Source organism: Capra hircus, chromosome 2, assembly GCF_001704415.2.
Source record: "Capra hircus breed San Clemente chromosome 2, ASM170441v1, whole genome shotgun sequence".
NCBI classification, from domain to species: Eukaryota; Metazoa; Chordata; class Mammalia; order Artiodactyla; family Bovidae; genus Capra; species Capra hircus.
This window is the reverse complement of record NC_030809.1, coordinates 45,520,053-45,546,176: the sequence shown is the minus strand read 5'-3', so window position 1 is coordinate 45,546,176 and position 26,124 is coordinate 45,520,053. Positions and strand designations below refer to the sequence as shown.

The 26,124-nt window shown below is 42.9% G+C and overlaps 1 protein-coding gene across 2 annotated transcripts in view; it reads left to right on the top strand.

The window, feature by feature from the left end:
- The window catches only part of CDK15 (cyclin dependent kinase 15), a 92,232-nt gene that overhangs the window by 56,719 nt on the left and 9,389 nt on the right, over window positions 1-26,124 (top strand). For both annotated transcript variants that reach the window (XM_005676378.3, XM_005676377.3), the window contains exons 11-12: window positions 20,256-20,304; window positions 24,158-24,297. In XM_005676378.3, coding sequence (XP_005676435.2) covers window positions 20,256-20,304; window positions 24,158-24,297 — 189 coding nt within the window. The remainder of the gene's footprint in view (window positions 1-20,255; window positions 20,305-24,157; window positions 24,298-26,124) is intronic.

Below are 26,124 nucleotides of genomic sequence, written 5' to 3'. Positions count from 1 at the left end.
AATATAGAGCCAATAAGATCATACATTAAAGACCAGTTTGCTAGAGGCTCCCATAAGGCTTTTAAGAGAATCAACTAAATATTTAGACATTTCTTAGGTAAAGTAAACAGAGGCCTTACTCCTCTGGACCTTGTCCAGTCACCATCTCATTAGATGCAAAGATCCTGTGATAAAGAAAAACTTTTTTTTTCCTGCCCACATGATTGCAGCCCAGTTGTGGTTTTTTAATGTGTCATTGATTGTTTCATCCAACTCCTTTTGCTCCCCTGAAAGGGTCTGTCGTGGCTCTGTTTGCTTCCTTAAACACGGTTTTTGAAAGCGCTCACGCTGTGTGAGCTCAAATCCTAGCATTAATGTACTGCTGGGTTCATTTCACCATGCTCAAAAGCGCCTAGTTTAAATCCCTCTCAATTCCATTTGAGGCACCAGAAGACTTTATCCTTCTCCACTAATGGTTCCAAGTTTACATCTAGATACTGGGGGTCAAGGACAGGAGAGGATTTAGAAATAACAGTGCATGACATTAGTCAATGCATTTGCCAAATTGGCAATTAGTTCCTGATGTGCGTGCAAAGCATTTTATTCCTGTCTCTTTGATGCCTGTTCCTGTTGAGAAGGGAATAGAATCCACAGAGGCCTTCAAACTTTTAAAGAAATATCTGCTGAAAATATGCTTGATTTGTGACATGAGCTCAGCTGTAGGGAAGCATCCGGGATTATCCTGGTTCTTTCAGCCCCAGGAAAGAACGCCGCACATGGAAAGACTTTCCACTGGAAGAACTTAGTAAAAATCAAAAGGCAGGAAAGCGGTTCTAAAAGCCCTGCAGGGACCCAGATTCAGATGTCCTATAAACGATAGGCAAATGGATCCTGCTGACACCTAGTTTTTTCAGTACGACTGCTTTTCCAGTTTTTGACCACCAGGGGGAAGCAAGAAATAACATGGGCGGAATACTGGCATCAGACAGCATTAAAACACAGCCATCTAGCCCCACCCTGGGAATGTTTTCTTTTGACCTGAAATCCAGCGTGAGCACTTCACTTCACGTGACACCACTACAGGACAGAGGATGATTAAAAGTTTAAATTGATCTTTGTCCGTGTTGCGGTGACCAAGAGCTGCCATGCTTTGGGCTCAAAGGGGTCTGACTATGTCTTTGTGTGTTTGCTGTGAACACAGCCTAAGCTGTGTGCATCGCATCCACTCGATTCAGTGAACCGCTAGACAAGGGAGTTGCTCAGTGGGCTGAACTAAGGGGAAGGATACTGATAAGAGAGATTTTAATAATCGGCATCAATTCCAGGAGTGGCAGGTCCACGCTCCATCTGGCATCCTCTGGGGGTGCTTGAGGAAGTTATTCTTTTCCAGTTCCCTAATCTGTAAAAGTGAGAAAGATCCTATGATTTAAAATATGTTCCCCCTGGGTTGGGAAGATCCCCTGGAGGAAGAAATGGCAACCCGCTCCAGTATTCTTGCCTGGAGAATCCCCATGAACAGAGGAGCCTGGAGGGCTACAGTCCATGAGGTCGCAAAGAAACAAGAGAGACCAAGTGCAGCATAGCACAGCATACTGTCTGCTGGGGTCCATGCTGGTCAGAATAGCACAGCTTTACACCTGAGGAAAGAGAAGCTTTCTCCCAGGTCCACCCAGAAGCATTTCCTAGGCTGGGAAATGGGTCCATCCAAAGCCAAACCTTGTTCTCCTTCTACTAACTATGTTATGTCCCTGTCTCATTATGCAGCCAACATAATGATTTGGTATATGTATACACTGCAAAATGATTACCACCATAAGTTTAGTTAACATCCGCAATGTCTAACTTTTAGGCATTGCCCACCAAAAGGTAGTTCCCATCCTTTTTTTTTTTACACAGTGTGGAAGTTCATTCAGCTGCTCAGTGACGCGTCAGGGTTTAGACTCAATGACAGGTGTGTGAGAGATGATGCTATGCCGGTTTCTTTCTGTTTGTATGTGTGTTCAGTTGCCCAGTTGTGTCCAACCCTGCGACCCCATGGACCGTAGCCAGCCAGGCTCTTTTATCCATGGAATTCTCCAGGCAACAATACTGGAGTGGGTTGCCATTTCTTCCTCCAGGGGATCTTCCCAACCCAGGGATCAAACCCACATCTCTTATGTCTCCTGCACTGGGAGGTGGGTTCTTTACCGCTAGTGCCACCTAAGAGGCCCCTTCTTTCTGTTTAGCTCCCTTAGAGTTCTTGACTTCCTTCTAGATATCAGGCACACCTCCTAGGCCAGAACTGACTTGATTTTTGCTTGCTTGGGCTTAAACACTGCCTGAATTCACACACTGTAAGAGCTGACCTGCAATTTTCCAACACCTACCTGAGTCAGTCTGAGCACCTGTTAAAGCTGTCCCTTCTGGTGAAGGCTCCTTTCTCCTCATCCTGAACCACTGTGAGATGCTGTGGCCACAGGACTCTTCCCCTGGAGACCTTTTTTATCTTCATGGTGGTCCTCCAGTAAGGACCGCTACATCACAGACGCCAATCGTGTTATCATCGTTGCTTTCACTTAAATCTCGATACAGTGGAAAGAGCACTAAAGGTTTCTGCAATGCAAACCTGACCACTTCCAGTGTTCCTAGTATCTTACACTTGCCCCTGTAACTGTCACATAAGAGTAAATAGATATCTGTTGAATGAAATCAATAACCAGAAGCGAGGAACCCTGGGTTCCAGTTCCAACTGTATCCACTGAACTAATAATCCTTGTTCTGGCTGCTTTATCAAGAAAGTACATGTAAGTTACTATTCACCTTTTGCTGGGTAAAATAACTGTTGTTTATCTGCTAACATGGATAGAAGAAGGAGAACATGGTTTGGCAGTGGACTGACCCATTTCCCAACCTTGGAAATGCCTCTGTGTGGACCTGAGAGAAAGCTTCTCTTTCAGTTCAGTTCAGTCGCTCAGTCGTGTCCGACTCTTTGCGACGCCATGAATCGCAGCACGCCAGGCCTCCCTGTCCATCACCATCTCCCGGAGTTCACTCAGACTCATGTCCACCGAGTCAGTGATGCCATCCAGCCATCTCATCCTCAGTCGTCCCCTTCTCCTCCTGCCCCCAATCCCTCCCAGCATCAGTCTTTTCCAATGAGTCAACTCTTCACCTGAGGTGGCCCAAGTAGTGGAGTTTCAGCTTTAGCATCATTCCCTCCAAAGAAATCCCAGGGTTGATCTCCTTCAGAATGGACTGGTTGGATCTCCTTGCAGTCCAAGGGACTCTCAAGAGTCTTCTCCAACACCACAGTTCAAAAGCATCAATTCTTCAGTGCTCAGCTTTCTTCACAGTCCAGCTCTCACATCCATACATGACTACTGGAAAAACCATAGCCTTGACTAGACGGACCTTAGTCGGCAAAGTAATGTCTCTGCTTTTCAATATGCTATCTAGGTTGCCCATAAATTTTCTTCCAAGGAGTAAGCGTCTTTTAATTTCATGGCTGCAGTCACCATCTGCAGTGATTTTGGAGCCCAAAAAAATAAAGTCTGACACTGTTTCCACTGTTTCTCCATCTATTTCCCATGAAGTGATGGGACCAGATGCCATGATCTTCGTTTTCTGAATGTTGAGCTTTAAGCCAACTTTTTCACTCTCCTTTTTCACTTTCATCAAGAGGCTTTTTAGTTCCTCTTCACTTTCTGCCATAAGGGTGGTATCATCTGCATATCTGAGGTTATTGATATTTCTCCCGGCAATCTTGATTCCAGCTTGTGTTTCTTCCAGTCCAGCGTTTCTCATGATGGACTCTGCATAGAAGTTAAATAAGCAGGGTGACAATATACAGCCTTGACGTACTCCTTTTCCTATCTGGAACCAATCTGTCGTTCCATGTCCAGTTCTAACTGTTGCTTCCTGACCTGCATACAGATTTCTCAAGAGGCAGGTTAGGTGGTCTGGTATTCCCATCTCTTTCAGAATTTTCCACAGTTTCTTGTGATCCACACAGTCAAAGGCTTTGGCATAGTCAATAAAGCAGAAATAGATGTGTTTCTGGAACTCTCTTGCTTTTTCCATGATCCAGCAGATGTTGGCGATTTAATCTCTGGTTCCTCTGCCTTTTCTAAAACCAGCTTGAACATCTGGAAGTTCATGGTTCACGTATTGCTGAAGCCTGGCTTGGAGAATTTTGAGCATTACTTTACTAGCATGTGAGATGAGTGCAATTGTGTGGTAGTTTGAGCATTCTTTGGCATAGCCTTTCTTTGGGATTGGAATGAAAATTGACCTTTTCCAGTCCTGTGGCCACTGCTGAGTTTTCTAAATTTGCTGGCATATTGAGTACAGCACTTTCACAGCATCATCTTTCAGGATTTGAAATAGCTCAACTGGAATTCCATCACCTCCACTAGCTTTGTACGTAGCGATGCTTTCCAAGGCCCATTTGACTTCACTTTCCAGGATGTCTGGCTCTAGATGAGTGATCACACCATCAAGATTATTTGGGTCTTGAAGATCTTTTTTGTACAGTTCTTCTGTGTATTCTCGCCCCCTCTTCTTAATATCTTCTGCTTCTGTTAGGTCCAGACCATTTCTGTCCTTTATCGAGCCCATCTTTGCATGAAATGTTCCCTTGGTATCTCTAATTTTCTTGAGGAGATCTCTAGTCTTTCCCATTCTGTTGTTTTCCTCTATTTCTTTGCATTGATCGCTGAAGAAGGCTTTCTTATCTCTTCTTGTTATTCTCTGGAACTCTGTGCTTCTCTGACCAGAACGGATCCCAGCAGACAGTATAAGTTAGTGTGAGTTAGGCATTTTACTGTAATATTGAATTGTTTGCCTTGGAAAAGACCCAAGATCATTCTGTCATTTTTGAGATTATACCCAAGTACTGCACTTTGGACTCTTTTGTTGACCGTGAGGGCTACTCCATTTCTTCTACAGGATTCTTGTCCATAGTAGTAGATAGAATGGTCATCTGAATTAAATTGACCCATTCCCATCCATTTTAGTTCACTGATTCCTAAAATGTCAATGTTCACTCTTGGCCGTCTCCTGTTTGACCACTTCCAATTTGCCTTGATACATGGACCTAACATTTCAGGTTCCTATGCAGTATTGTTCTTTTACCGCATCAGACTTTACTTTCACCACAAGACACATGCACTGCTGGGCATTGTTTCTACTTTGGCTTAGCCTTTTCATTCCTCCTGAGAAACCTGTATGCAGGTCAAGAAGCAACAATCAGAACCGGACGTGGAACAACGGACTGGTTCCAAACTGGGAAAGGAGAGCATCAAGGCTGTATATTGTCACCCTGCTTATTTAACTTTATACTGAGTACATCATGTGAAATGCCAGGCTGGATGAAACACAAGCTGGAATCAAGATTGCCGGGAGAAATAGCAATAACCTCAGATATGCAGATGACATCACCCTTATGGCAGAAAGTGAAGAGGAACTAAACAGCCTCTTGATGAAAGTGAAAGTGGAGAGTGAAAAAGCTGGCTTAAAACTCAACATTCAAAAAACAAAAGTTGCAGCATCTAGTTCCATCACTTCATGGCATATAGATGGGGAAACAATGGAAACAGTGACAGATTTTATTTTCTTGGGCTCCAAAATCACTGCAGATGGTGACTGCAGCCACGAAATTAAAAGGCACTCACTCCTTGGAAGAAAAGTTATGACCAACCTAGACAGCATATTGAAAAGCAGAGACATTACTTTGCCGACTAAGGTCCGTCTAGTCAAGGCTATGGTTTTTCCAGTGGTCACGTATGGATGTGAGAGTTGGACTGTGAAGAAGGCTGAGCATTGAAGAATTGATGCTTTTGAACTGTGGTGTTGGAGAAGACTCTTAAGAGTCCCTTGGACTACAAGGAGATACAACCAGTCCATCCTAAAGGAAATCAACCCTGAATGTTCATTGGAAGGACTGATCTTGAAGCTGAAGCTCCAATACTTTGGCCACGTGATGCGAACTCCTTGGAAAAGACCCTGATGCTGGGAAAGATTAAAGGCAGGAGGAGAAGGAGACAACAGAGGATGAGATGGTTGGATGGCATCACTGACTTGATGAACATGAGTTTGAGCAAGCTCTGGGAAATTGTGAAGGACAGGGAAGCCTGGTGTGCTGCAGTTCGTAAGATTACAAAGAGTTGGACATAACTGAGCAACAAGGCACTTTACATACATAATTCTACTTGGCTTCACTACAGCCCTATCAGATAGGGGCAGTGCTATCATTTCTACTTTATAGCTGAGAGAGCTGAGGCTTGGGGAGGTATGTGTCTTGCCCAGGGTTACCTAGCCAGGGTGACCCAGAATATCCAATCTGTTGGACTCCAAGTTGGTGCTCATAGGTGATTCCATAAGCAAATAAAATTTCCAAGGACAAATATAATTTGGTAATAAAGCAATACCCTAGGCTGACATTAGCCAATAACATTTTTCCAGGTTCATTTTCAAATGATTATGTCCTTTAACCCAGATTTGCTTTTAGAATCTGTGAGCTTGGAAACATGTTTCTGAAGTGTAATGTGAGTGGAACCCCTGCCCTGGGACCCCAGCAGGCAACCCCTCCACCCCTCACTTCAGCTAACGAATCCACGATGTTCATGGGGTCTGAACTACCATCAGGCTCATCGCTGTCACACTTCTGGAGTATGGCAAAAGCTCCTGGGAGTTACAATTAACATCTTTATTAACCTGTCCCCCAAATAAGGCAGTGAAATTCATTTATATACATGGCCCACTTTGATCTTCATTAATAGTCTCTACATTTATTTTTAGTTTTCTCATCTTTAATTTATTTTATTTCAATAATTAGTTTTTATTGGGGGAACTGGATGATCTCAAAGTAATTAAGACTATGAAAAATTGCAAATGAAAGAAAGCAGGTTAAAAAGAATTTTTTTCCAAGTAACATCCTGCTGTGTTTCTTCCCAGTTCAAGAAAAAAGCCTTAAGGTCATAAGTATCTTGGATCTGGTTCAAAACAGGCTCCTTCCCCAGCCCCATAGCCACTGCCTGGCATCATGGATCTCTGTAAGATATACAGTGGGAATCACAAGTGGGCTGTCTTGAATTACTTTTACATTTTTAAAATAAGGTTTAGTAAATTTATCTCATTTTTTATTTTTTTACCCAAGCATCGATTTTGCATTTGTTCAACAAATATTTATTGAATGCTAGATGCTGGGACTGGGATTCAGAAATAAATAAGACATTGATACCTGCCTTCAAGGCATAGAGTCTAGAGGGAGAAACAAATAAATAATACAGTGTGGCAAGTATTATTATAGCAGGGTCCCCTGAGGACCTCTAGGAACTAGGAAAAAATGCCTTGGTTGTCTGGGGAATCTAGGGACTGTTTGGGAGAAAGAGACATGTACTGGGTTTCAAGAATCATGAAGAGGGCTTTCTCTACGTGAGCAAGAGGGGAAGGACATTCCAGACAAAGGAACTCAACAGAGGAGTAGGTAAGCAGGTTTACTTAATATAAAAGTAGGTGAATTGCTCAGGGAAGCTAGAATGTTGGCTTGTGGCGACTATTGCTAGAGATTGGGGCTTCCCAGGTGGCTCATTGATAAATAATCCACTTGCTAATTCAGGAGACAGGTTTGATCCCTGGATCGGGAAGATCCCCTGGAGAGGGAAATGGCAACCCACTCCAGTATTCTTATCTGGGAAATCCCACGGACAGAGGAGCCTGGCGGGGCTACAGTTCATGGGGTCACAAGAATCAGACACAACTTAGTGACTAAAACAACAATTGCTGGAGATTAACCTGGAAGGGTAGACAGCAGCCAGATTGGAAAATTAATGGTAAACATCCTAAGTATTAGATTTGACTAATAAGCAAAGAGAAGGCATTGGATGGTTGTTAGTAGGGAAGAGATATGGCAGGATTTGAATTTTAGAAAAAATTGCTTGGAAGGCTATATGTAGAATTAAGTTGGTGGTAGTCAGTATGGCAATGCTCCAGATTCTAGAAGATAAGTAGGAAGTCTCAACCAAAGCAGTGGCAATGGATGAGGAACATTGGGGCAAATCTAAAAAGCAAGAGGGAGGTACCGTCAAGGGGAGATTGTAGCTGACTGTGAAAGAGAAACTGAAATCCAGTGGGTGAGAGAAGGATAGTACCATTTACTGGCACAGGAAATAAAGTGGGGAAGGAACAGATTGGGGGGAACATAATGAGTACAAGGTTTGAACATTTTGAGTTTAAGCTATCTGTGAGACCACCAAGTAGGGATATCTAAAAAGCAATTATAATAGAAAGACAAGCCTGTGGGGACCTCCCTGGTGACCCAGTGTTTAGGACTCCATGTTCTGACTGCTTAGGGCCCAGGTTCTGTCCCTGCTAGGGGAACTAAGTTTCCCACAAGCCACTCAGCATAGCAAAAAAAAAAAAAGAAAGAAAGAAATAGAAGCCTGTGATTATAGGGGTCTAATATAGAAATACAAAATTGGAAGTCATCGGCTTAAAGTGGTATTTAAAACTCCAGGTGTGAATTCAGTTGCCCAAGGGAGGGTGTGCAGAGAAAGACTACGATGGAATTCATGGGAACCAATACTGAAGGATCTGGTAGAGGGGATGGATTCTTTGAAAACTGAGAAAGAAGAGCCAGAGGGGCTGGCAAAGACTATGATCCCATGAAACTCATAAATTAGGGGAGAGCACCAAGTACCACGTCTGTGCATTTCAGCACTGAACACAACAGCTGCATGTGGGGGCCCGTAAATGTTTGTAGAGACTACAGGGGAAATGATACATGTTGCCAAATGATGAATCATTAAATACCATAAACACTGAATGGCATGATCAAGCTATAGCTCAAACATCGACTTTGAAGGTGGACAGACATTAAACAGAGCACTGCCTCCAGGAGAGGGGAGACTCCTGATATCTTCTGTCACCTCCACCCTCTCCATCCACGCACCGGGAGCAAAGCCTAGCTTCCCCTTCTGCTCTATAGACCATTATCTTAGGAACAGGCTTCTGAGGATAGAATATTTTCTTAGAGAATCCACAAAAAGTTTTGATACATGGTTAGAATAGTGGGTGGGGCTTCCCTGGTGGCTCAGACAGTAAAGAATCCACCCCCAATGCTAGAGACCTGGGTCTGATCCCTGTGCTGTGAAGATCCCCTGGAGAAGGAAACGGCTACTCACTCCAGTATTCTGCCCTGGAGAATTCCATGGACAGAGGAACCTGTCAGAGGATCCCTAGGGTCCATAGGGTCCATAGGGTCGCAAAGAGTCAGACACAACTGAGCGACTTTCACTCTCTCTCTCTAGAACAGTGGTAAGCCTCCAATGCACATTGAAGTGCCAAGTAATGCCCTGCATGAGAGCACTGACTTTTGGTATCCCAATGATTCTCAATGGGAATCGAGAGCCTGGTAACGCAAAGCCAAGTTCAGACGTCTTGAGTAGAAGACTAAGGCAATTTCTAAGCCAGCCACCTGAGAAAGGAGGGCGAGCAGTTGGGAGGGTGTGAGTGCGTGTATATGCGCTGAGGCTGAGGGTGAGATAGAAGAGCTACAGATTTTTTGCAAAGCCACTTTAAAGTTCCTGCTGGAGATACCAAAATAGGCTAACAGCATTATCAACTATCTAAATATATGATATCTTAAGAATGCACTGGGTTCGGGAAATTCCAGAGGCGTAGATCAGTAGACCGGGCTATAAGATAAGAGTAGGGTAATTGTGCTAAGACTATAGTAACTAGAAAATGTTTCGCTTTGAGCTAAGGCTCCAAATGGTCATGGTGATATTTTATCAACCAATCAACAAACCTCTATTGACTTGAATCACTTGTGAAATGAGCTTTCTTAAAGGTTTATGAAAAAATGCATTATTTTACTGTGGTAGCAACAGTTGGGCCCTCGTTTTACTTTTACTCCATTCAGTTGGGAAATTAAAATGTTCAGCTTTTTTTATTTATTTGCCACTTTACTTTTTAATTCAAGGATAATTGCTTTACAGAATCTTGTTGTTTTCTGTCAAACATCAATAAGAATCAGCCATAAGTACACCCATGTCCCCTCCCTCTGGAACCTCCCTCCCATCTCTCTTCCCATCCCACCCATCTAGATTGTCACAGAGCCCCTGTTTGAGTTCCCTGAGTCCTGTTCCCACACAACAAATTCCTATTGGCTATCTATTTTACATATGGTTTATGAGTTTCCGTGTTACTCTCTCCCCTATATCTCACTCTCTCCCTCATCCCCTTCACCTCGTCCCCCTCCCCTGTCCATAGGTCTGTTCTCTTTGTCTATTTCTCCATTCAGTTCAGTTCAGTTCAGTTCAGTCACTCAGTCGTGTCCGACTCTCTGCAACCCCATGAATCGCAGCATGCCAGGCCTCCCTGTCCATCACCATCTCCCGGAGTTCACTCAGACTCACGTCCATCGAGTCAGTGATGCCATCCAGCCATCTCATCCTCTGTCGTCCCCTTCTCCTCCTGCCCCCAATCCCTCCCAGCATCAGAGTCTTTTCCAATGAGTCAACTCTTTGCATGAGGTGGCCAAAGTACTGGAGTTTCAGCTTTAGCATCATTCCTTCCAAAGAAATCACAGGGTTGATCTTCAGAATGGATTGGTTGGATTGCCTTGCAGTCCAAGGGACTCCCAAGAGTCTTCTCCAACACCACAGTTCAAAAGCATCAATTCTTTGGTGCTCAGCCTTCTTCACAGTCCAACTCTCACATCCATATGTAACCAGAGGAAAAACCATAGCCTTGACTAGATGGACCTTAGTCGGCAAAGTAATGTCTCTGCTTTTCAATATGCTATCTAGGTTGGTCATAATTTTTCTTCCAAGGAGTAAGTGTCTTTTAATTTCATGGCTGCAATCACCATCTGCAGTGATTTTGGAGCATAAAAAAATAAAGTCTGACACTGTTTCCACTGTTTCCCCATCTATTTCCCATGAAGTGATGGGACCAGATGCCATGATCTTCGTTTTCTGAATGTTGAGCTTTAAGCCAACTTTTTCACTCTCCTCTTTCACTTTCATCAAGAGGCTTTTTAGTTCCTCTTCACTTTCTGCCATAAGGGTGGTGTCATCTGCATATCTGAGGTTATTGATATTTCTCCAGGCAATCTTGATTCCAGCTTGTGTTTCTTCCAGTCCAGTGTTTCTCATGATAGACTCTGCATAGAAGTTAAATAAGCAGGGTGACAATATACAGCCTTGATGTACTCCTTTTCCTATTTGGAACCTGTCTGTTGTTCCATGTCCAGTTCTAACTGTTGCTTCCTGACCTGCATACAGATTTCTCAAGAGGCAGGTCAGGTGGTCTGGTATTCCCATCTCTTTCAGAATTTTCCACAGTTTCTTGTGATCCACACAGTCAAAAGCTTTGGCATAGTCAATAAAGCAGAAATAGATGTTTTTCTGGAACTCTCTTGCTTTTTCCATGATCCAGAGGATGTTGGCAATTTGATCTCTGGTTCCTCTGCCTTTTCTAAAACCAGCTTGAACATCAGGAAGTTCACGGTTCACGTATTGCTGAAGCCTGGCTTGGAGAATTTTGAGCATTACTTTACTAGCATGTAAGATGAGTGCAATTGTGCGGTAGTTTGAGCATTCTTTTGCATTGCCTTTCTTTGGGATTGGAATGAAAACTGACCTTTAATAAATTCATCAGTACCATCTTTTTAGATTCCATATATACGCATCAGTACTTTCAGACTTACTTCACTCTGTGTAATAGGCTCTAGGTTTGTCCACCTCATTAGAACTGACTGCATTCATTTTTATGGTTGAGTAATATTCCATTGTGTATATATGTACGACAGCTTCTTTATCCATCCATCTGTCGATGGACATCTAAGTTGCTTCCATGTTCTAGCTATTGTAAATAGTGCTGCAATGAACATTGAGATACATGTGTCTTTTTCGATTTTGGTTTCCTCAGGGTATATGCCTAGGAGTGGGATGGCTAGGTAATATGGTAGTTTTATTTCTAGTTTTTCAAGGAATTTCCACACTGTCTTCCATAGTGGCTGTATCAATTTACATTCCCACCAACAATGCAAGAGTGTTCCCTTTTCTCCATCCTCTCTAGCATTTATTGTTTGTAGACTTTTTGATGATGGCCATTCTGACTATCTCATTATAGTTTTGATTTGCATTTCTTTAATAATAAGCGATGTTATGCATCTTTTCATTTATTTGTTATTCATCTGTATGTCTTCTTTGGAGAAAAGTCTGTTTAGGTCTTTTTCCCGCTTTTTGATTGGGTTGTTTTTAATGGTATTGAATTGTATGAGCTTATGTATTTTGGAAATTAATTCTTTGTAAGTTGTTTCCTTTGCTATTATTTTCTCCCATTCTAAGGGTTGTATTTTCACCTTGTCTGTAGTTTCCTTTGCTGTGCAAAAGCTTTTATGTTTAATTAGGTCCCACTTATTTATTTTTGTTTTTATTTTCATTAGTCTAGGAGGTGGGTCATAGAAGATCTTGCTTTGATTTATGTCATTGAGTGTTCTGCTTATGTTTTCTATGAGTTTTATAGTTTCTGGGCTTACATTTAGGTCTTTAATCCATTTTGAGTTTCTCTTTGTGTATGGCGTTAGGAAGTGTTCTAATTTCATTCTTTTGCATGTAGCTGTCCAGTTTTCCCAGCACCATTATTGAAGAGGGTATCTTTGCCCCAATGTATATTTTTTCTTCCTTTGTCAAAAATAAGGTACCCATAGGTGCATGGGTTTATCTCTGGGTTATCTGTCTTCTTCCATTGGTCTGTATTTCTGTTTTTATGCCAGTACCATACTGTCTTGATGACAGTAGCTTTGTAGTATAGTCTGAAGTCAGGAAGGTTGATTCCTCCAGCTCCATTCTTCTTTCTCAAGACTGCTTTGGCTATTTGGAGTCTTTTGTGCATCAATATGAATTGTGAAATTTTTTTGTTCTAGTTCTGTGAAAAATGCCATTGGTAATTTGATAGGAATCACATTGACTCTGTAGATTGCATTTGGTAGTATAGTCATTTTTACAATATTGATTCTTCCTACCCAGAAACATGGAATATTTCTCCATCGGTTTATGTCACCTTTGATTTCTTTCACCAGTGTCTTATAATTTTCTATATGCAGTTCTTTTTTCTCCTTAGGTAGATTTTTTTCCTAGATATTCATTGTTGTTGCAGTGGTGAATGGGATTGATTCCTTAATTTCTCTTTCTGATTTTTCATTGTTAGTATATAGGAATGCAAGTGATTTCTGTGTATTGACCTTGTATCCCATGACTGCTGATTTCACTGATTAGCTCTAGTAATTTCATGATAGTTTCTTCAGGGTTTTCTATGTATGGTATCATGTCATCTGCAAACAGCGAGAGTTTACTTCTTTTCCAATCTGGATTCCTTTTATTTCTTTTTCTTCTAATTGTCATAGCCAGGACTTCCAAAACTATGTTGAATAATAGTGGTGAGAGTGGACACCCTTGTCTTGCCTCTGATCTTAGAGGGAATGTTTTAGTTTTTCACCATTGAGAATAATGTTTGCTGTGGGTTTATCATATCTGGCCTTTACTATGTTGAGGTAGGTTCCTTCTATGCCCATTTTTTGAAATATTTTAATCATAAATGGGTGCTGAATTTTGTTGAAGGCTTTTTCTGCATCTATTGAGATGATCATATGGTTTTTATCTTTCAATTTGTTAATATGCTGTATCACATTGATTGATTTGCATATACTGAAGAATCCTTGCCTCCCTGGAATAAACCCAACTTGATCATGAGCTTTTTAACATGTTGTTGAATTCTGTTTGCTAGAATTTTGTTGAGGATTTTTGCATCTATGTTTATCAGTGACATTGGCCTATAATTTACTTTTTTGTTGTCTTTGCCTGGTTTTGGTGTCTGGGTGATTGTGGCCTCATAGAATGTGTTTGGAAGTATTCCTTCCTCTGCAATTTTTTGGAAGAATTTCAGAAAAATAGGCATTAGCTCTTCTCTAAATGTTTCATAGAATTCCCCTATGAATTCTGAAGCCATCTGGCCCTGGGTTTTTGTTTTTTGGGGATTTTTGATCACAGTTTTGATTTTGTAATTGGCTTGTTCATAATTTCTGTTTCTTCCTGGTTCAGTCTTGGGAGGTTGAACTTTTCTAAGACTCTATCCATTTCTTCTAGGTTGTCTACTTTATTAGCATATAGTTGCTCATAATCTCTTATGATCATTTGTATTTCTGAGTTGTCTGTTGTAACCTCTCCTTTTTAATTTCTAATTTTGTTGATTTGATTTTTCTCCCTTTTTTTCTTGATGAGTCTGGCTAGTGGTTTGTCAATTTTGTTTATTTTCTCAAAGAAAATGTTCTACTTTCAAACTTACCTCTTGCAATGTACTTTGCTCCTCCTGCCTCAAATTCCAGTTGAACTCAAAGGAGAACTCCTTTAAAGAGAACTGCAGAACTAGGAGATGGCGGAAAGAAAAGTGAAAGTGAAGTCATTCAGCCATGTCCGACTCTTTGTGACCCCATGGATTGTAGCCCATGGAATTTTCCAGGCAAGAGTACTAGAGTGGGTTGCCATTTCCTTCTCCAGGAGATCTTCCTGACCCAGGGATCCAACCCGGGTCTCCCACATTGCAGGTAGAGGCTTTACCTATGAGCCACCAGGGAGATGGAGAAGAATCAGGTCTAACGATTTACCATCATCTTTGGAAGGAAAAGGATAATAAGCTACCTACAGATCTATGATTTGAGAGGTTATTGAAACCAGAGAAACAGACTTGTCTTGAAATGGCATTGGGTAAAATGACTGTTTTCCAGTGGTCATGTATGGATATGAGAGTTGGACTATAAAGCTGAGCACCAAAGAGTTGATGCTTTTGAACAGTGGAGTTGGAGAAGACTCTTGAGAGTCCCTTGGACTGCAAGGATATCTAACCAGTCCATCCTAAAGGAGATCAGTCCGGGTGTTCACTGGAAGGATTAATGTTGAAGCTAAAACTCCAGTACTTTGGCCACCTGATGCAAAGAGCTGACTCATTGGAAAAGACCCTGATGCTGGGAAAGATTGAGGGCAGGAGGAGAAGGGGACGACACAGGACAAGATGGTTGGATAACATAACCGACCCAATGGACATGGGTTTGGGTGGACTTTGAGAGTTGGTGATGGACAGGGAGGCCTGGCATGCTGTGGTTCATGGGGTTGCAGAGTCGGACATGACTGAGCGACTGAACTGAACTGAAAATGACTGTTTGTGGATCACTCTCTCATTGATTGCTTGCAGTTTAACTACTGGGAAAAATCAATGGGGGCAAGGCAAGGTCACTCAGCAGAAAATTATCTGCATAAGCATGGAGGGCTGGCCACAGACAGGCACAGGGCTTGACTTTATAACAGCAACCTGGCTGACCCTGGACCCCTCAGGCCCTCTATCTGGGCTCACGTAGCTACAGAAGAGATGCGGGGAAAGAGTCAAGCCCAGTCTACACAAGACACAGAACTTGAAGTTCAACGTTGTGTCCTAGTCTCCTGGGGCCACTCTTATAAGCCATCCTCTACTTTTGAGGGGCTGATTTTTCTCTCATCATGCTTCCTTTTTCACATCCTTGAAAAACATGTGAAGTAGGCATCAGACATGATGTTTGGCAATTTTTATGTCCGTTGATTAGTTGAATTTTCACAAGCCCACTTAAGAAAATGGGCCTCAGAGAAGTGTGTGGGAGTTGCTGGTGAGTGGTCCACCCCGCCCTCCTTACTAGACCAGTGTCCTCTCCTTCATTTAGTGCCACTCTATAAACGTCTGGAGGTCATTAAACATTGTGCATTTGTGCATGCTGTCACTTCAGTTGTGTCCAACATTTTGTGACCCCATGCACTGTAGACCACCAGGCTCCTCTGTCCATGGGATTCTCCAGGCAAGAGTACTGGAATGGGTTGCCGTGCCCTCCTCCAAGGAATCTTTCCAACCCAGGAATGGAACCTGTGTCTCTTATGTCTCCCGCATTGCAGGTGGGTTCTTATCACTAGTGCCACCTGGGAAGACCCCATTAAATATCATAACACAATAATGGACCAATGTGGGCCTCCCCAGGCTCGTTGAAGCAGGCTCTGTGGGGTGAAGCTGAGGTTTCCTTTTGGTTAAAAACTCTTCCAGGTGATGCTAGTGTGCTGCTTGGCTTGAGGACCACTGTATGAGACTAGGTGTCTCTCCAAAATGAAAGGTAGAACCAAGGAGAAAAAGTAAAAGAAATAAGACTGACATTGACTGAGCACCTACTACAGGCCGAGTGCTTAATCTTGTCTTATCCTCCCAGGCAACTGGAAAAGGGTTCCAACTTAACAGATGAGAAACTTCTGAGTCATTTAACTATACAGGTGGAGTAATTTCCCCCAAATCCCAGAGCTCAGAAGTGGCAGAGAGGAGACGTGTGAGCCCAGGCTGTGTTCATGTTGCTGCACCACACAGCTAAGGCGCACACCTCTGGCCCACACCAAAGACTCAGAAATTAAGCCAAGCTTGTAAGAACTCAAGCTTGGAACACATTAAAATTTCAGTAGAATGGAACAGCAAGTTATGGGTTTCCAAGGAGAACAATAAGGCAGAGACACCTGGGAGGAAAGAGAAAGAAGTGATACACCACATGAGAGAAAGAGGCAGAAAGAAAAGTGGCAAAGGGTAAGGAAATACTTATACCACACTCATTGTTCTAATTCTCACAATAACCCCATGCAGTAGGAGCTCTAATTGTCTCTTTTCTGCAGATGGGAAAACTGAGACCCAGGGAGTAACACCCTCAAGTCACACAGCTGGTTAAGTGGCATGCTGTTGCTCAGTCACCAAGTTGTGTCCAACTCTTTGTGACCCCATGAACTGCAGCACGCCAGGCTTCCCTGTCCTTCACCATCTCCCGGAGTTTGCTCAAATTCATGTCCATTGAGTTGATGATCTATCCAACCATCTCATCCTCTGTCGTCCCCCTCTCCTTCTGCTCTCAGTCATTTCCAGCATCAGGGTCTTTTCCAGTCAGCTCTTCACCTCAGGTGGCGAGATTATTAGAGCTTCAGCTTTAGCCTCAGTCCTTCCAACAAATATTCAGGGTTGATCTCCTTTAGAATTGACTGGTTTGATCTTGTGGCATTAGTGTGGATTCAAAATGCAAGTCAGAGTCCCAACTACGTACAGTTTACATTTCCCATCACTTTTCAAAGGAAGAGAAAGAAGGAAAAGCCAAGAGGATTTATTTTGTTTAATGCTGAGGCCAGCACATTCCATTCATTATCTTAGTTCAGTTCAGTTCATTTCAGTCGCTCAGTCATGTCCGACTCTTTGCAACCCCGTGAACCGCAGCACACCAGTCCTCCCTGTCCATCACCAACTCCTGGAGTTCACCCAAACTCATGTCCATTGAGTCAGTGATGCCATCCAGCCATCTCATCCTCTGTCGTCCCCTTCTCCTCCTGCCCCCAATCCCTCCCAGCATCAGAGTCTTTTCCAATGAGTCAACTCTTTGCATGAGGTGGCCAAAGTACTGGAGTTTCAGCTTTAGCATAAGTCCCTCCAATGAACACCCAGGAGTGATCTCCTTCAGGATGGACTGGTTGGATCTCCTTGCAGTCCAAGGGACTCTCAAGAGTCTTCTCCAACACCACAGTTCAAAAGCATCAGTTCTTCGGTGCTCAGCTTTCTTCACAGTCCAACTCTCACATCCACACATGACCACTGGAAAAACCATAGCCTTGACTAGATGGACCTTTGTTGGCAAAGTAATGTCTCTGCTTTTCAATATGCTACCTAGGTTGGTCATAACTTTCCTTTCAAGGAGTAAGCGTCTCTTAATTTCATGACTAAAATCACCATCTGCAGTGATTTTGGAGCCCAAAAAATAAAGTCTGACACTGTTTCCCCATCTAATTCCCATGAAATGATGGGACCAGAATATATCCATAAATTCAACAAATCACTTTGTCCTTGTGAGGTGACCATGACCTCCAACTTGAGGTACAAAAACACGGCTGGCTATAGTGAAAGAGTCTTGCTTAAGGTCTCCATTAACCTGAAGCAGCAGTTTCAAACCCATGCTCAACAAGAATACTAAATCCAGCAATTATATTAAAATACTAAATGCCCAAACCCCCAGCACCTAGGGCTTGTCAAAGGGATAAATAAAACATGGGAAAAACTTTGAACTGGATTTCACTACACTGATTGGAAATTGAGATATGACTGGATGAGGACATATTTTAATTTTGTTTGGCCAGGGAAAACTATCAATAGGTAGCAGAAAGTGGTTTGGAAATGAACGTTCTGAATGAGGGCCAGGTATTCTGATCTTTACTGATTATTTGAATTTGGGCACAGTCACCCGGAGAGAAAGTAAATAGCCAGTATAGACAAGGACTTCCCTTAGTGCCCACCCGGGACTGTAAAATGACAGCAGAGTGGCTCACTTTTCTTTGAGTGGGGAAGGTATCCTTGCTTTATAATGTTGTGTTAAGTCTCTACTGCACAATGAACTGAATCAACTATTTATATGCATAGATCTCCATCTTGGACCTCCCTCCTACCCCCAGCCCCCCACTGTACCCCTCTAGGTCAGCACAGAGCACTGAGAAAATAAGAAAATAAGAAATAAGAAAATAAGCATAGAAGTGAATAGGGTAAGCCCCCATAACCATTCCTGTGCTATTTATTCCGCAGCTTCCCACTAGTGATCTGTTTTACACATGGCAGTACACAGAGGTCAAGCTCAGTCTCCCAAGTGGCTCACATTTGATTGTATCTGATCCTGAAAACTCAGCTTAAATCATGTTCTTTGATCATGGCTTTCACTCCCCAACTCTTAACACCATAAAGTCCATCTTTAATTGAACTTCCTTTTGAAGTTACACAGTAATATGTGATTTTTGTTTAAAAATAAATGTAAGAAAATAAGCGTAGAAGTGAGTAGGGTAAGCCCCCATAACCATTATCACAATCAGGTGAGTGGTCCTCCTGGGTTCTTTTCTGTACACTTACAGACACCAACAGGTTGGTATTATCAAAACCATTTTTTGCCCAGCTACATTAGATTCTTTGTTGAATAAACAGTCTTGGTGTATCCCATTCCTATAGGAGCTGGAAGAAGAAAACTTTTAAAACCAAAATGATTACATTTCAGACCCAAGGAAAGTATAAAGCAAAGATATAATTGTGGATGAGAGTTGAAATACTCTTTTCTCAATTTGGAGTCAGGATTGAAGCAGCACCAGCTTGTGTCTCTGCAGCTCCTTTTATCATTTTACACAGAGTAAGCATTTAACTAGTATTTCTTGAATGAAAATGAAATCGTCTCCTTTTACAGATTTCATTTTGGATTAAACAGTGTCAATATAAAAAAAAAAATAATAGAAAACCATGCGTCCACAGGTAAATGTTGTAAGGAGTGCTCCAGTGAAAATTAAAAATCTTATTATCATTCATGTTGGATTATTCAAGCCAGGATTCACTTCTGTTTTTACTGTAAGTGACATATAAAATTAGTCCCATTCCTTTTTACCATTTTTGAGTCTTTGAGACTTTGCCGCCTCACTTGTCACATGAATTTTCTTGGAGGGGAGCACTTTTGTTTCCTCAAATGAATTATAAGCTTGGTAAGAGTGGGGAAGTTTCTCACGATTACCTGTGTATTCTCCCAGCACTCACACGTGTTCTGCACACACCGGATGTTGAGTATTGTGACTGTATTAGTTTAGTTTGCTAGGAATGCCATAACGAAGTGCCACAAACTGAGTGGCTTAAGCCATGGAAATGTATTGTCTCACACTCAGGAGGCTAGTATGGAGCTGAGGTGTTGTCAGGATTCCTTCCTTCGAGGCTCTGACAAAAGGATCTGTTCAGGCCTCTCTTCTTGGCTTGTAAACGGCTGTCTTCTCCTTCTGTCTCTTCATATTGCCTTTGTCTTCCTCCATACATGGGTCTGTATCCAAAGCTTCCTTTTTTATTTGGATGCTGGTCATATTGAATTAAAGTCCACTCTAATGACCTCATCTTAATTAATTACAACAATCCTATGTCAAAATAAGGCCCAATTCTGAGGTATTTGGGGCTAGGATTTTGGCATATGAATTTGGGAGAAGGACACAATTCAACCCAGAATAGTGACCATCCACAGAATCATAAAATTTCAGAGGGAGACAAGCCCTTAAACTCATTTAGTGATGCCCATCTGATGACTCGATTCTGTCTTACCCCAAGCCAAGAGGAGCGTTTAGAATTTTAATAGTATTTTTAGCAACAGGATTTTAGGGTTGTTTTTGTCTTTTAACATGTCCGTGTATGTTTTTCAGAATGGTTCCCACTGCCTAAGCCTCAGAGCCTTCAGAATGTCTTCAACAGGTAAGAACCACCTTGGAAAGCTTACCTTTCAGCAGTGCTGAAGGGATATTTCACACACCCAGCCCCTGAGCACCTCGATCTGGGGGCTCAAACCCCATGAAGATGCCTCTTGAAGAGGCAGCCACCTGTGAGTCGGTTAGTTTTTCTCTATGAACCATTTTACTTTCAGTGAGTTTGGTCATTAAAATTGTTTTGTGCCCCTCAACCACGCCTGAGGCCCTGAGAACGAGGGAGTGTTGGCCTGTAAGAAAACCTAGTGGGTTTATTATTCTTCGACACAGAGAAACCAAATAACATCATTGAGTGGCTATTGGAAGAGGGGGGCAACATGATTCATGGAGGTCATGCTTTCCCAGGCCCTCTCTACGCAGTCTCAGCTCAGACCAGGGCAGACTTTTATTACCAGCTTTCAACAAATCCCTAGTTTCTTTTGCAAAGTAAAACAGATAATAGAGACATTCCCGGAATAGTTAGCTAACTAAGCTGTGCCAGGCAACCTCAGGGCTAAGAAGAACTCAGTGTTTTCGGACAATGACCAATTACAATAACCAGTATTATTTGATCTGAGAGTAATTAGCCAAGGCTCTGTTCTTTTTGCTTCAGTGAGGAGGCAAAAAGGGCAGTGAGGAAAACATCAGAGACAGGGGAAAGGAGCTCAAATGTCAAAGAAAAACACACTCTCGCAGGTGGAGAGAAGAGAAAGACATCCCAACTGAATGTTTGAACACTGTTCTTCCCTAAAAATGTGGTAGGGTTTAACCCAGCCAAAGTTGTGTTTGATTTTTTTTTTCATAGTTACTGTTCATGTGCTTTAAAAAAGCCTCCATAGAGAGTGAATATCAGAGCACAAAGAGTAAAATAGGTCGGAACACAGAACTGTGGACTAGCAAAGGATCTTTTTTTGGGAGGGACGATTCTCCCCAGGGTATCCCCACGCTCCACTCTTATTTTCAAACGCACTATATCACCTGAAACTCTCTTGTTTGGAGACAGGTTCCAGGGAACTGCTGTTTATCATTTCATCCAAGAAACGCAAACTTTCTCTTGCTAGCATAGTCAGGCTCCCTAACCCCTAGCTAGAGAAATCTGGACTTTAGTGCTGTCCTGTGGCTTTCTTCCGTCTCACCACTGGCTTCCAAAGTAATGGTAGCTCCAAAGATGCAGACTCTCTTACTACTCTATGCTGCTGTTGGCACCATCGCATGGCAGGAAAATTGCTGCAAGCCCCCCACAGTTACCCTACCAGCCCTTCCTTCCAGGCTGAGTGGGACTTGGATTGGCCCAATATCCCTCTGGCTTTTCTGACCGTATGCAACACCTCTGCCTTAGCCCAGCTGCCTTAGCTCAGACTCTCTTTGCTCAGATTCTCAAAGTAAGGAGTAACGTCTAGAGATGCGCTCTCTCATACCGTAACCACTAACCACATGTGACTATTTCAATTTAAGTTATTTAAAATTAGATTAAAAATTGAGTTACTCTACAGATTGATTGTATAGCATGAGAAATTATATCCAATATCTTGTAATAAACTAGAATGGAGAAAAATCTTCAAAAGAAAACTCCCCAAACTGAATCACAATGCTATACACCTGAAACAAGTGCAATATTGTAAATCAGTTGTACTTCAATTCAAAAAAGCAAAGTTAGTTGCTCAGTTGCACCAGCCACATTTGAAGGGCTCACTAGGCACATGTGAGTAGTGGTTACCATATGAGATGGGGCAGAAATAGACTATTTCCATCATCATGGAGCAGGTGGCACTGGCAGGAGAAACTTGACTGCCAATGCAGGAGACACAAGAGGTGTGGGTTTGGTCTCTGAGTCAGGAAGATCCCCTGGAGAAGGACATGGCAACCCACTCCAGTATTCTTGCCTGGAGAATCCCAGGGACAGAGGAGCCTGGCAGGCTACAGTCCATGGAGCCGCAAAGAGTTGGACATGACTGAAGCTACTCAGTTCATCCTCACCAGAAGTTTTGTTAGACAGCACTGGCCTAGATTATCACATGAGAAAAGTCTTGGCTTTGAGAAGGGTTTTGTCATGGAAAGGGGACTAACGTTAGGAGGGATGCCCTGGTTTGGGCGCATATCCAACTCCACCATCCTATAGTGAAAATGGAGTGGCTAAAATTTTTTTCAGATTTCCCCTGATTCTCCTTTGAGACTGATACTGAGTCCTACTGATTTGTACCTGCTTACCCACTCCAGACTCCTATTTCATTGGCCTGAAAACCTGTGCCTGGGCAGGGCACCTGTGATGGAGAAAATATCCACCAGCCCTTTGGGTTACAATCTCTTAAACCAGCCTCCACCTCTGGTTCCCTTCTCTCCTAATTGGCCTGAAAATTTGCAAGGACTGGGGATTTGCAAATTTCTTCTCTGCCTTAAGTCTGTGAAGCAATTACTCTTGAGTTTGAGAGTAAAGTTCTCTATTTGCAGAAACAGTTTTATGTCATGGGAATCAAATACCTGAAAGTTTTTATGCAAATCTTATGCAAAAAATAGGCAAATTCCGAGTCAGGGTCAGGGCTTCCAGCATCGCTGGATCATGGTACCTGGGGAGGAAAGGGTATCTGTTGATGGCTTCAGGTTGGTGTGTACATTCAGCATTAAGAAAGCCCATCTGTTTTTGTTTATTTGGGGAGTTGCATGGCAATGCAATTTAGTTCTGAAAGTCAGGCATTAGTTCTGCAGTTAACTGCCTCTCAGAATCAGCAGTTTTCTGTCTTGTGCTTTCCACTTGTAAACCTGTCTGTGGCCTCTAGAGATGGGTATACTTGAATGATTGGCACTAGATTAGCAAAGACTTTCAGACTTTGTAAGTAAATAGGAAGCATGAAGACCCACCGGGCTTGCAGGGTCAGCCCCTGCCACTCTCCATGGCTTCACAGCAAGCCCCTCTTCTCTTTATCCCAGGCCCACCAGCTGGCCTTTCTTTCTTTCTTTAAAATCACTCTTCTCCCTCTCACCCTGGGGGTCTGCAACACCTGCCCCTCCCCCGCCCCATATCCTCCGTTCTCAGCCCAAATGCTGCTTCCTCAGGAGAGTCTTCCCTGACCCCCTCCTAAGTCAAGTATCTAGACCTTCTTCACAGTTGTGTTTATGCATCTGTATGACCATTTAATTAGTGTCTGATTCCTCTACTAGATTAAGCTGCCAGAAAATAGCATTCCTGTATCTCCCAGATCTAACCACCTACATAGTAGTTGCTCAACTAATGGATTTGCTCTACTCCAAATTTATAATTCAGCATAAGGTCAACTTGAGGATTTGTCCTTACTGTAATTTGAGTATTTAATTATCTTTCTTGCTTATGCTCTATCTCCAGGGAAACCAATAGAGCATCTTAGAGAAAGCCCTGGGAGCTGAGCTTCAAAAATGCTGTAAACAAGGCTTTTTTCCCACTCAAGTTTCACCTTCCAGGATCTCTTCTCTCCTCCTTCCCATTCCAGAATTCTGTGCTCACCACCGTTGGAGCCTATTTCCAACTGGGCTTTTCTGCTTGCAAGGGGCTGCTGTATCCCTCAAAGAAAGAATCCTTAATTATATATTTCCGTTTCTATAATTACAATCTCCAGGTCTTTTATGCATACAGGGTACCCAGAGCCATGGTGGAGGGGTGGGCTGGGGGCTGAATGATGGAATGCTGAAGTTTTCCCTTCATCTTAGTCACGGGACAGGTAACAGTTTCAGTGTGGGGGTGATTTTTCCATTTCCATCAACTTTACTAGCCCCAGGAAAATTCTATCTGAAATTTTTCTAGCCATCTCCTTTTCTTTGCTTTTCTTCTTTCCCTCTTGACTTTTCAGAAATGAGGCCTCAGGAGAAATTCTCTGTCTCTCTCACTTTTCCAGGCTGGGCAGGGCTCCTGAAGCAGAAGATCTGGCCTCCCAAATGCTGAAGGGCTTTCCAAGAGACCGTGTCTCAGCCCAGGATGCGTTGGTTCACAATTATTTCAGTGTCCTGCCAGCTCAGCTGCACCAGCTTCCAGATGGTGAGTGAATGAGTGTGTGTATGTGTGTGGTGGCGGGGGGTGGGGTATACATGGACACACATAAGTCTTGGTGTCTGTTTTCTTGAATCACTAGAGAAGCATAGAATTTGCAACCAGAAACATGCTTAGAGCTGGGAAAAGCAAGATGGGACAAAATCTTGCCCAAGTTTTGTTTGTGGTTTTCTAAAACTCAAAAGCTGAGGGTTGAGGTGACACAGGCCTCCTTGTAACCATCCAAACATTTCCTCTATACACACACTTAGAAAGTAGAAGAGATGAAAGTTGCCTTTCAGTTTGCTTTCCCTAGCATCTGCCAGGAGAAGCCAAACCTAAGTTTCTAACAATCCCCTTTTCTCTTTCCGTTGAGTAAGATGATAGGTGACATGGATACAACAGGAGAGGAGAGCTGGGCCTGCCTTGATTGGTAATCTGATGCTGCCCGAGGAAGTGCGGGTGGGTCATGGTGAGAGGGGAGCATCCTCCCAGGCTAGATGCGCCCGGAACGCACAAGTTACTCAGAAATCAGCCTTGCTGCCCGGGCCTGAAGTCATCCTCCAAATCTGAAAACTGCTGAGGGATCATGTGGCTGGAGCGCTCCTCATGTTTCTCAGAATGTGGCAAGGAAGGGCTGTGCGGAGGTTGTGGGTACTGCAACCACGGCCCTGGCTGTTTGCCTGGGACCCTCCTTAGGTGGGGTTGCTTTCAAAACACCCACCATTCAAGTGAAAACAGTTTTTAGAAGTCCTGAGCCAGAGAAAAGAAAACTAAGGAAGGTTGTAGGGGCTCTGACTGAGAGGAGGGAACTGGGATGGGGTGTGGTCACGAACTACTGTCCAAGAGGCTCAGACGTAGGGTCTGACTGATGTCTCCAGGATTTGCAGGCACAGCTCCACAGTACCTGGGATGTGATTTTGCATCCGTCCAAATCTTTTAATTTGGGGTTTCTCGAGGTATTTTGTTATTAAAGTGAGTCATTTAGAATCTCTAAAAATAACCATAATCATACAACCGAGGTTAATGTCATACTTAACCCTGTAAGAAGAGTCGATCATCAGTATTTGTTAAGTTGCCATTAAGTGTCAAGAACATATTAAGTGCTATAACATTTGAGGGAAAAAGGAGGCTTGTCCTTGACCTCAAGGAGCATATGAAGTGGGAGGAAAAGAGGGTGAGGAAGAGGAAACAGGACACCCTCGTACACATATTAGCACAAATCATATCTAAACAGCTAAAGTCTGTGCATAATCAGCTACAGATGTTCAGAGAGTACGTGTGCACTGAAGGCAGTCCTCGGAGGAACCGCTGTAGAATAACTCCAGTGAGACAGATGAGACTGGAGGTGACTCCGGACAGGAACTTGGAAGAAGGGGAGGGACACGGTTTGGCATATGGGTAGACTAAGAGACATTCCAGGCGACTTAACAATTCTTACTCCCTTCTTGGTACCTCCTCCCAAGCTTAATCCCCATCCCCCACTCCTATCTTAATACCCTCTTCCCAGTCTGAGCCCCAAGATTCCCCCTTCTTAGCCTTCTCCTCTTGAGAATGGGACTTTTCTAACTCCCGCTTCACGCAAATATACACACTGAGTGTGTGCACACACACATTCACACCCTTTCTCTCCACTTAACAACATATCTCCCATGGAGAGACATATGTAAAGAAACAAATATAAATAAATCCTCCTCCAGGATTTATTATTCTAGGTCCTGAGCACTACTGAGGACCTTCAGAGTTTTCTGGGTACCAGATTTTCCTTTAGAGTAATTAGCAGGAAACAATCGCTGTGCAAACGGGATGTGTTTGTTAGAAACCCGGGTTTTGATT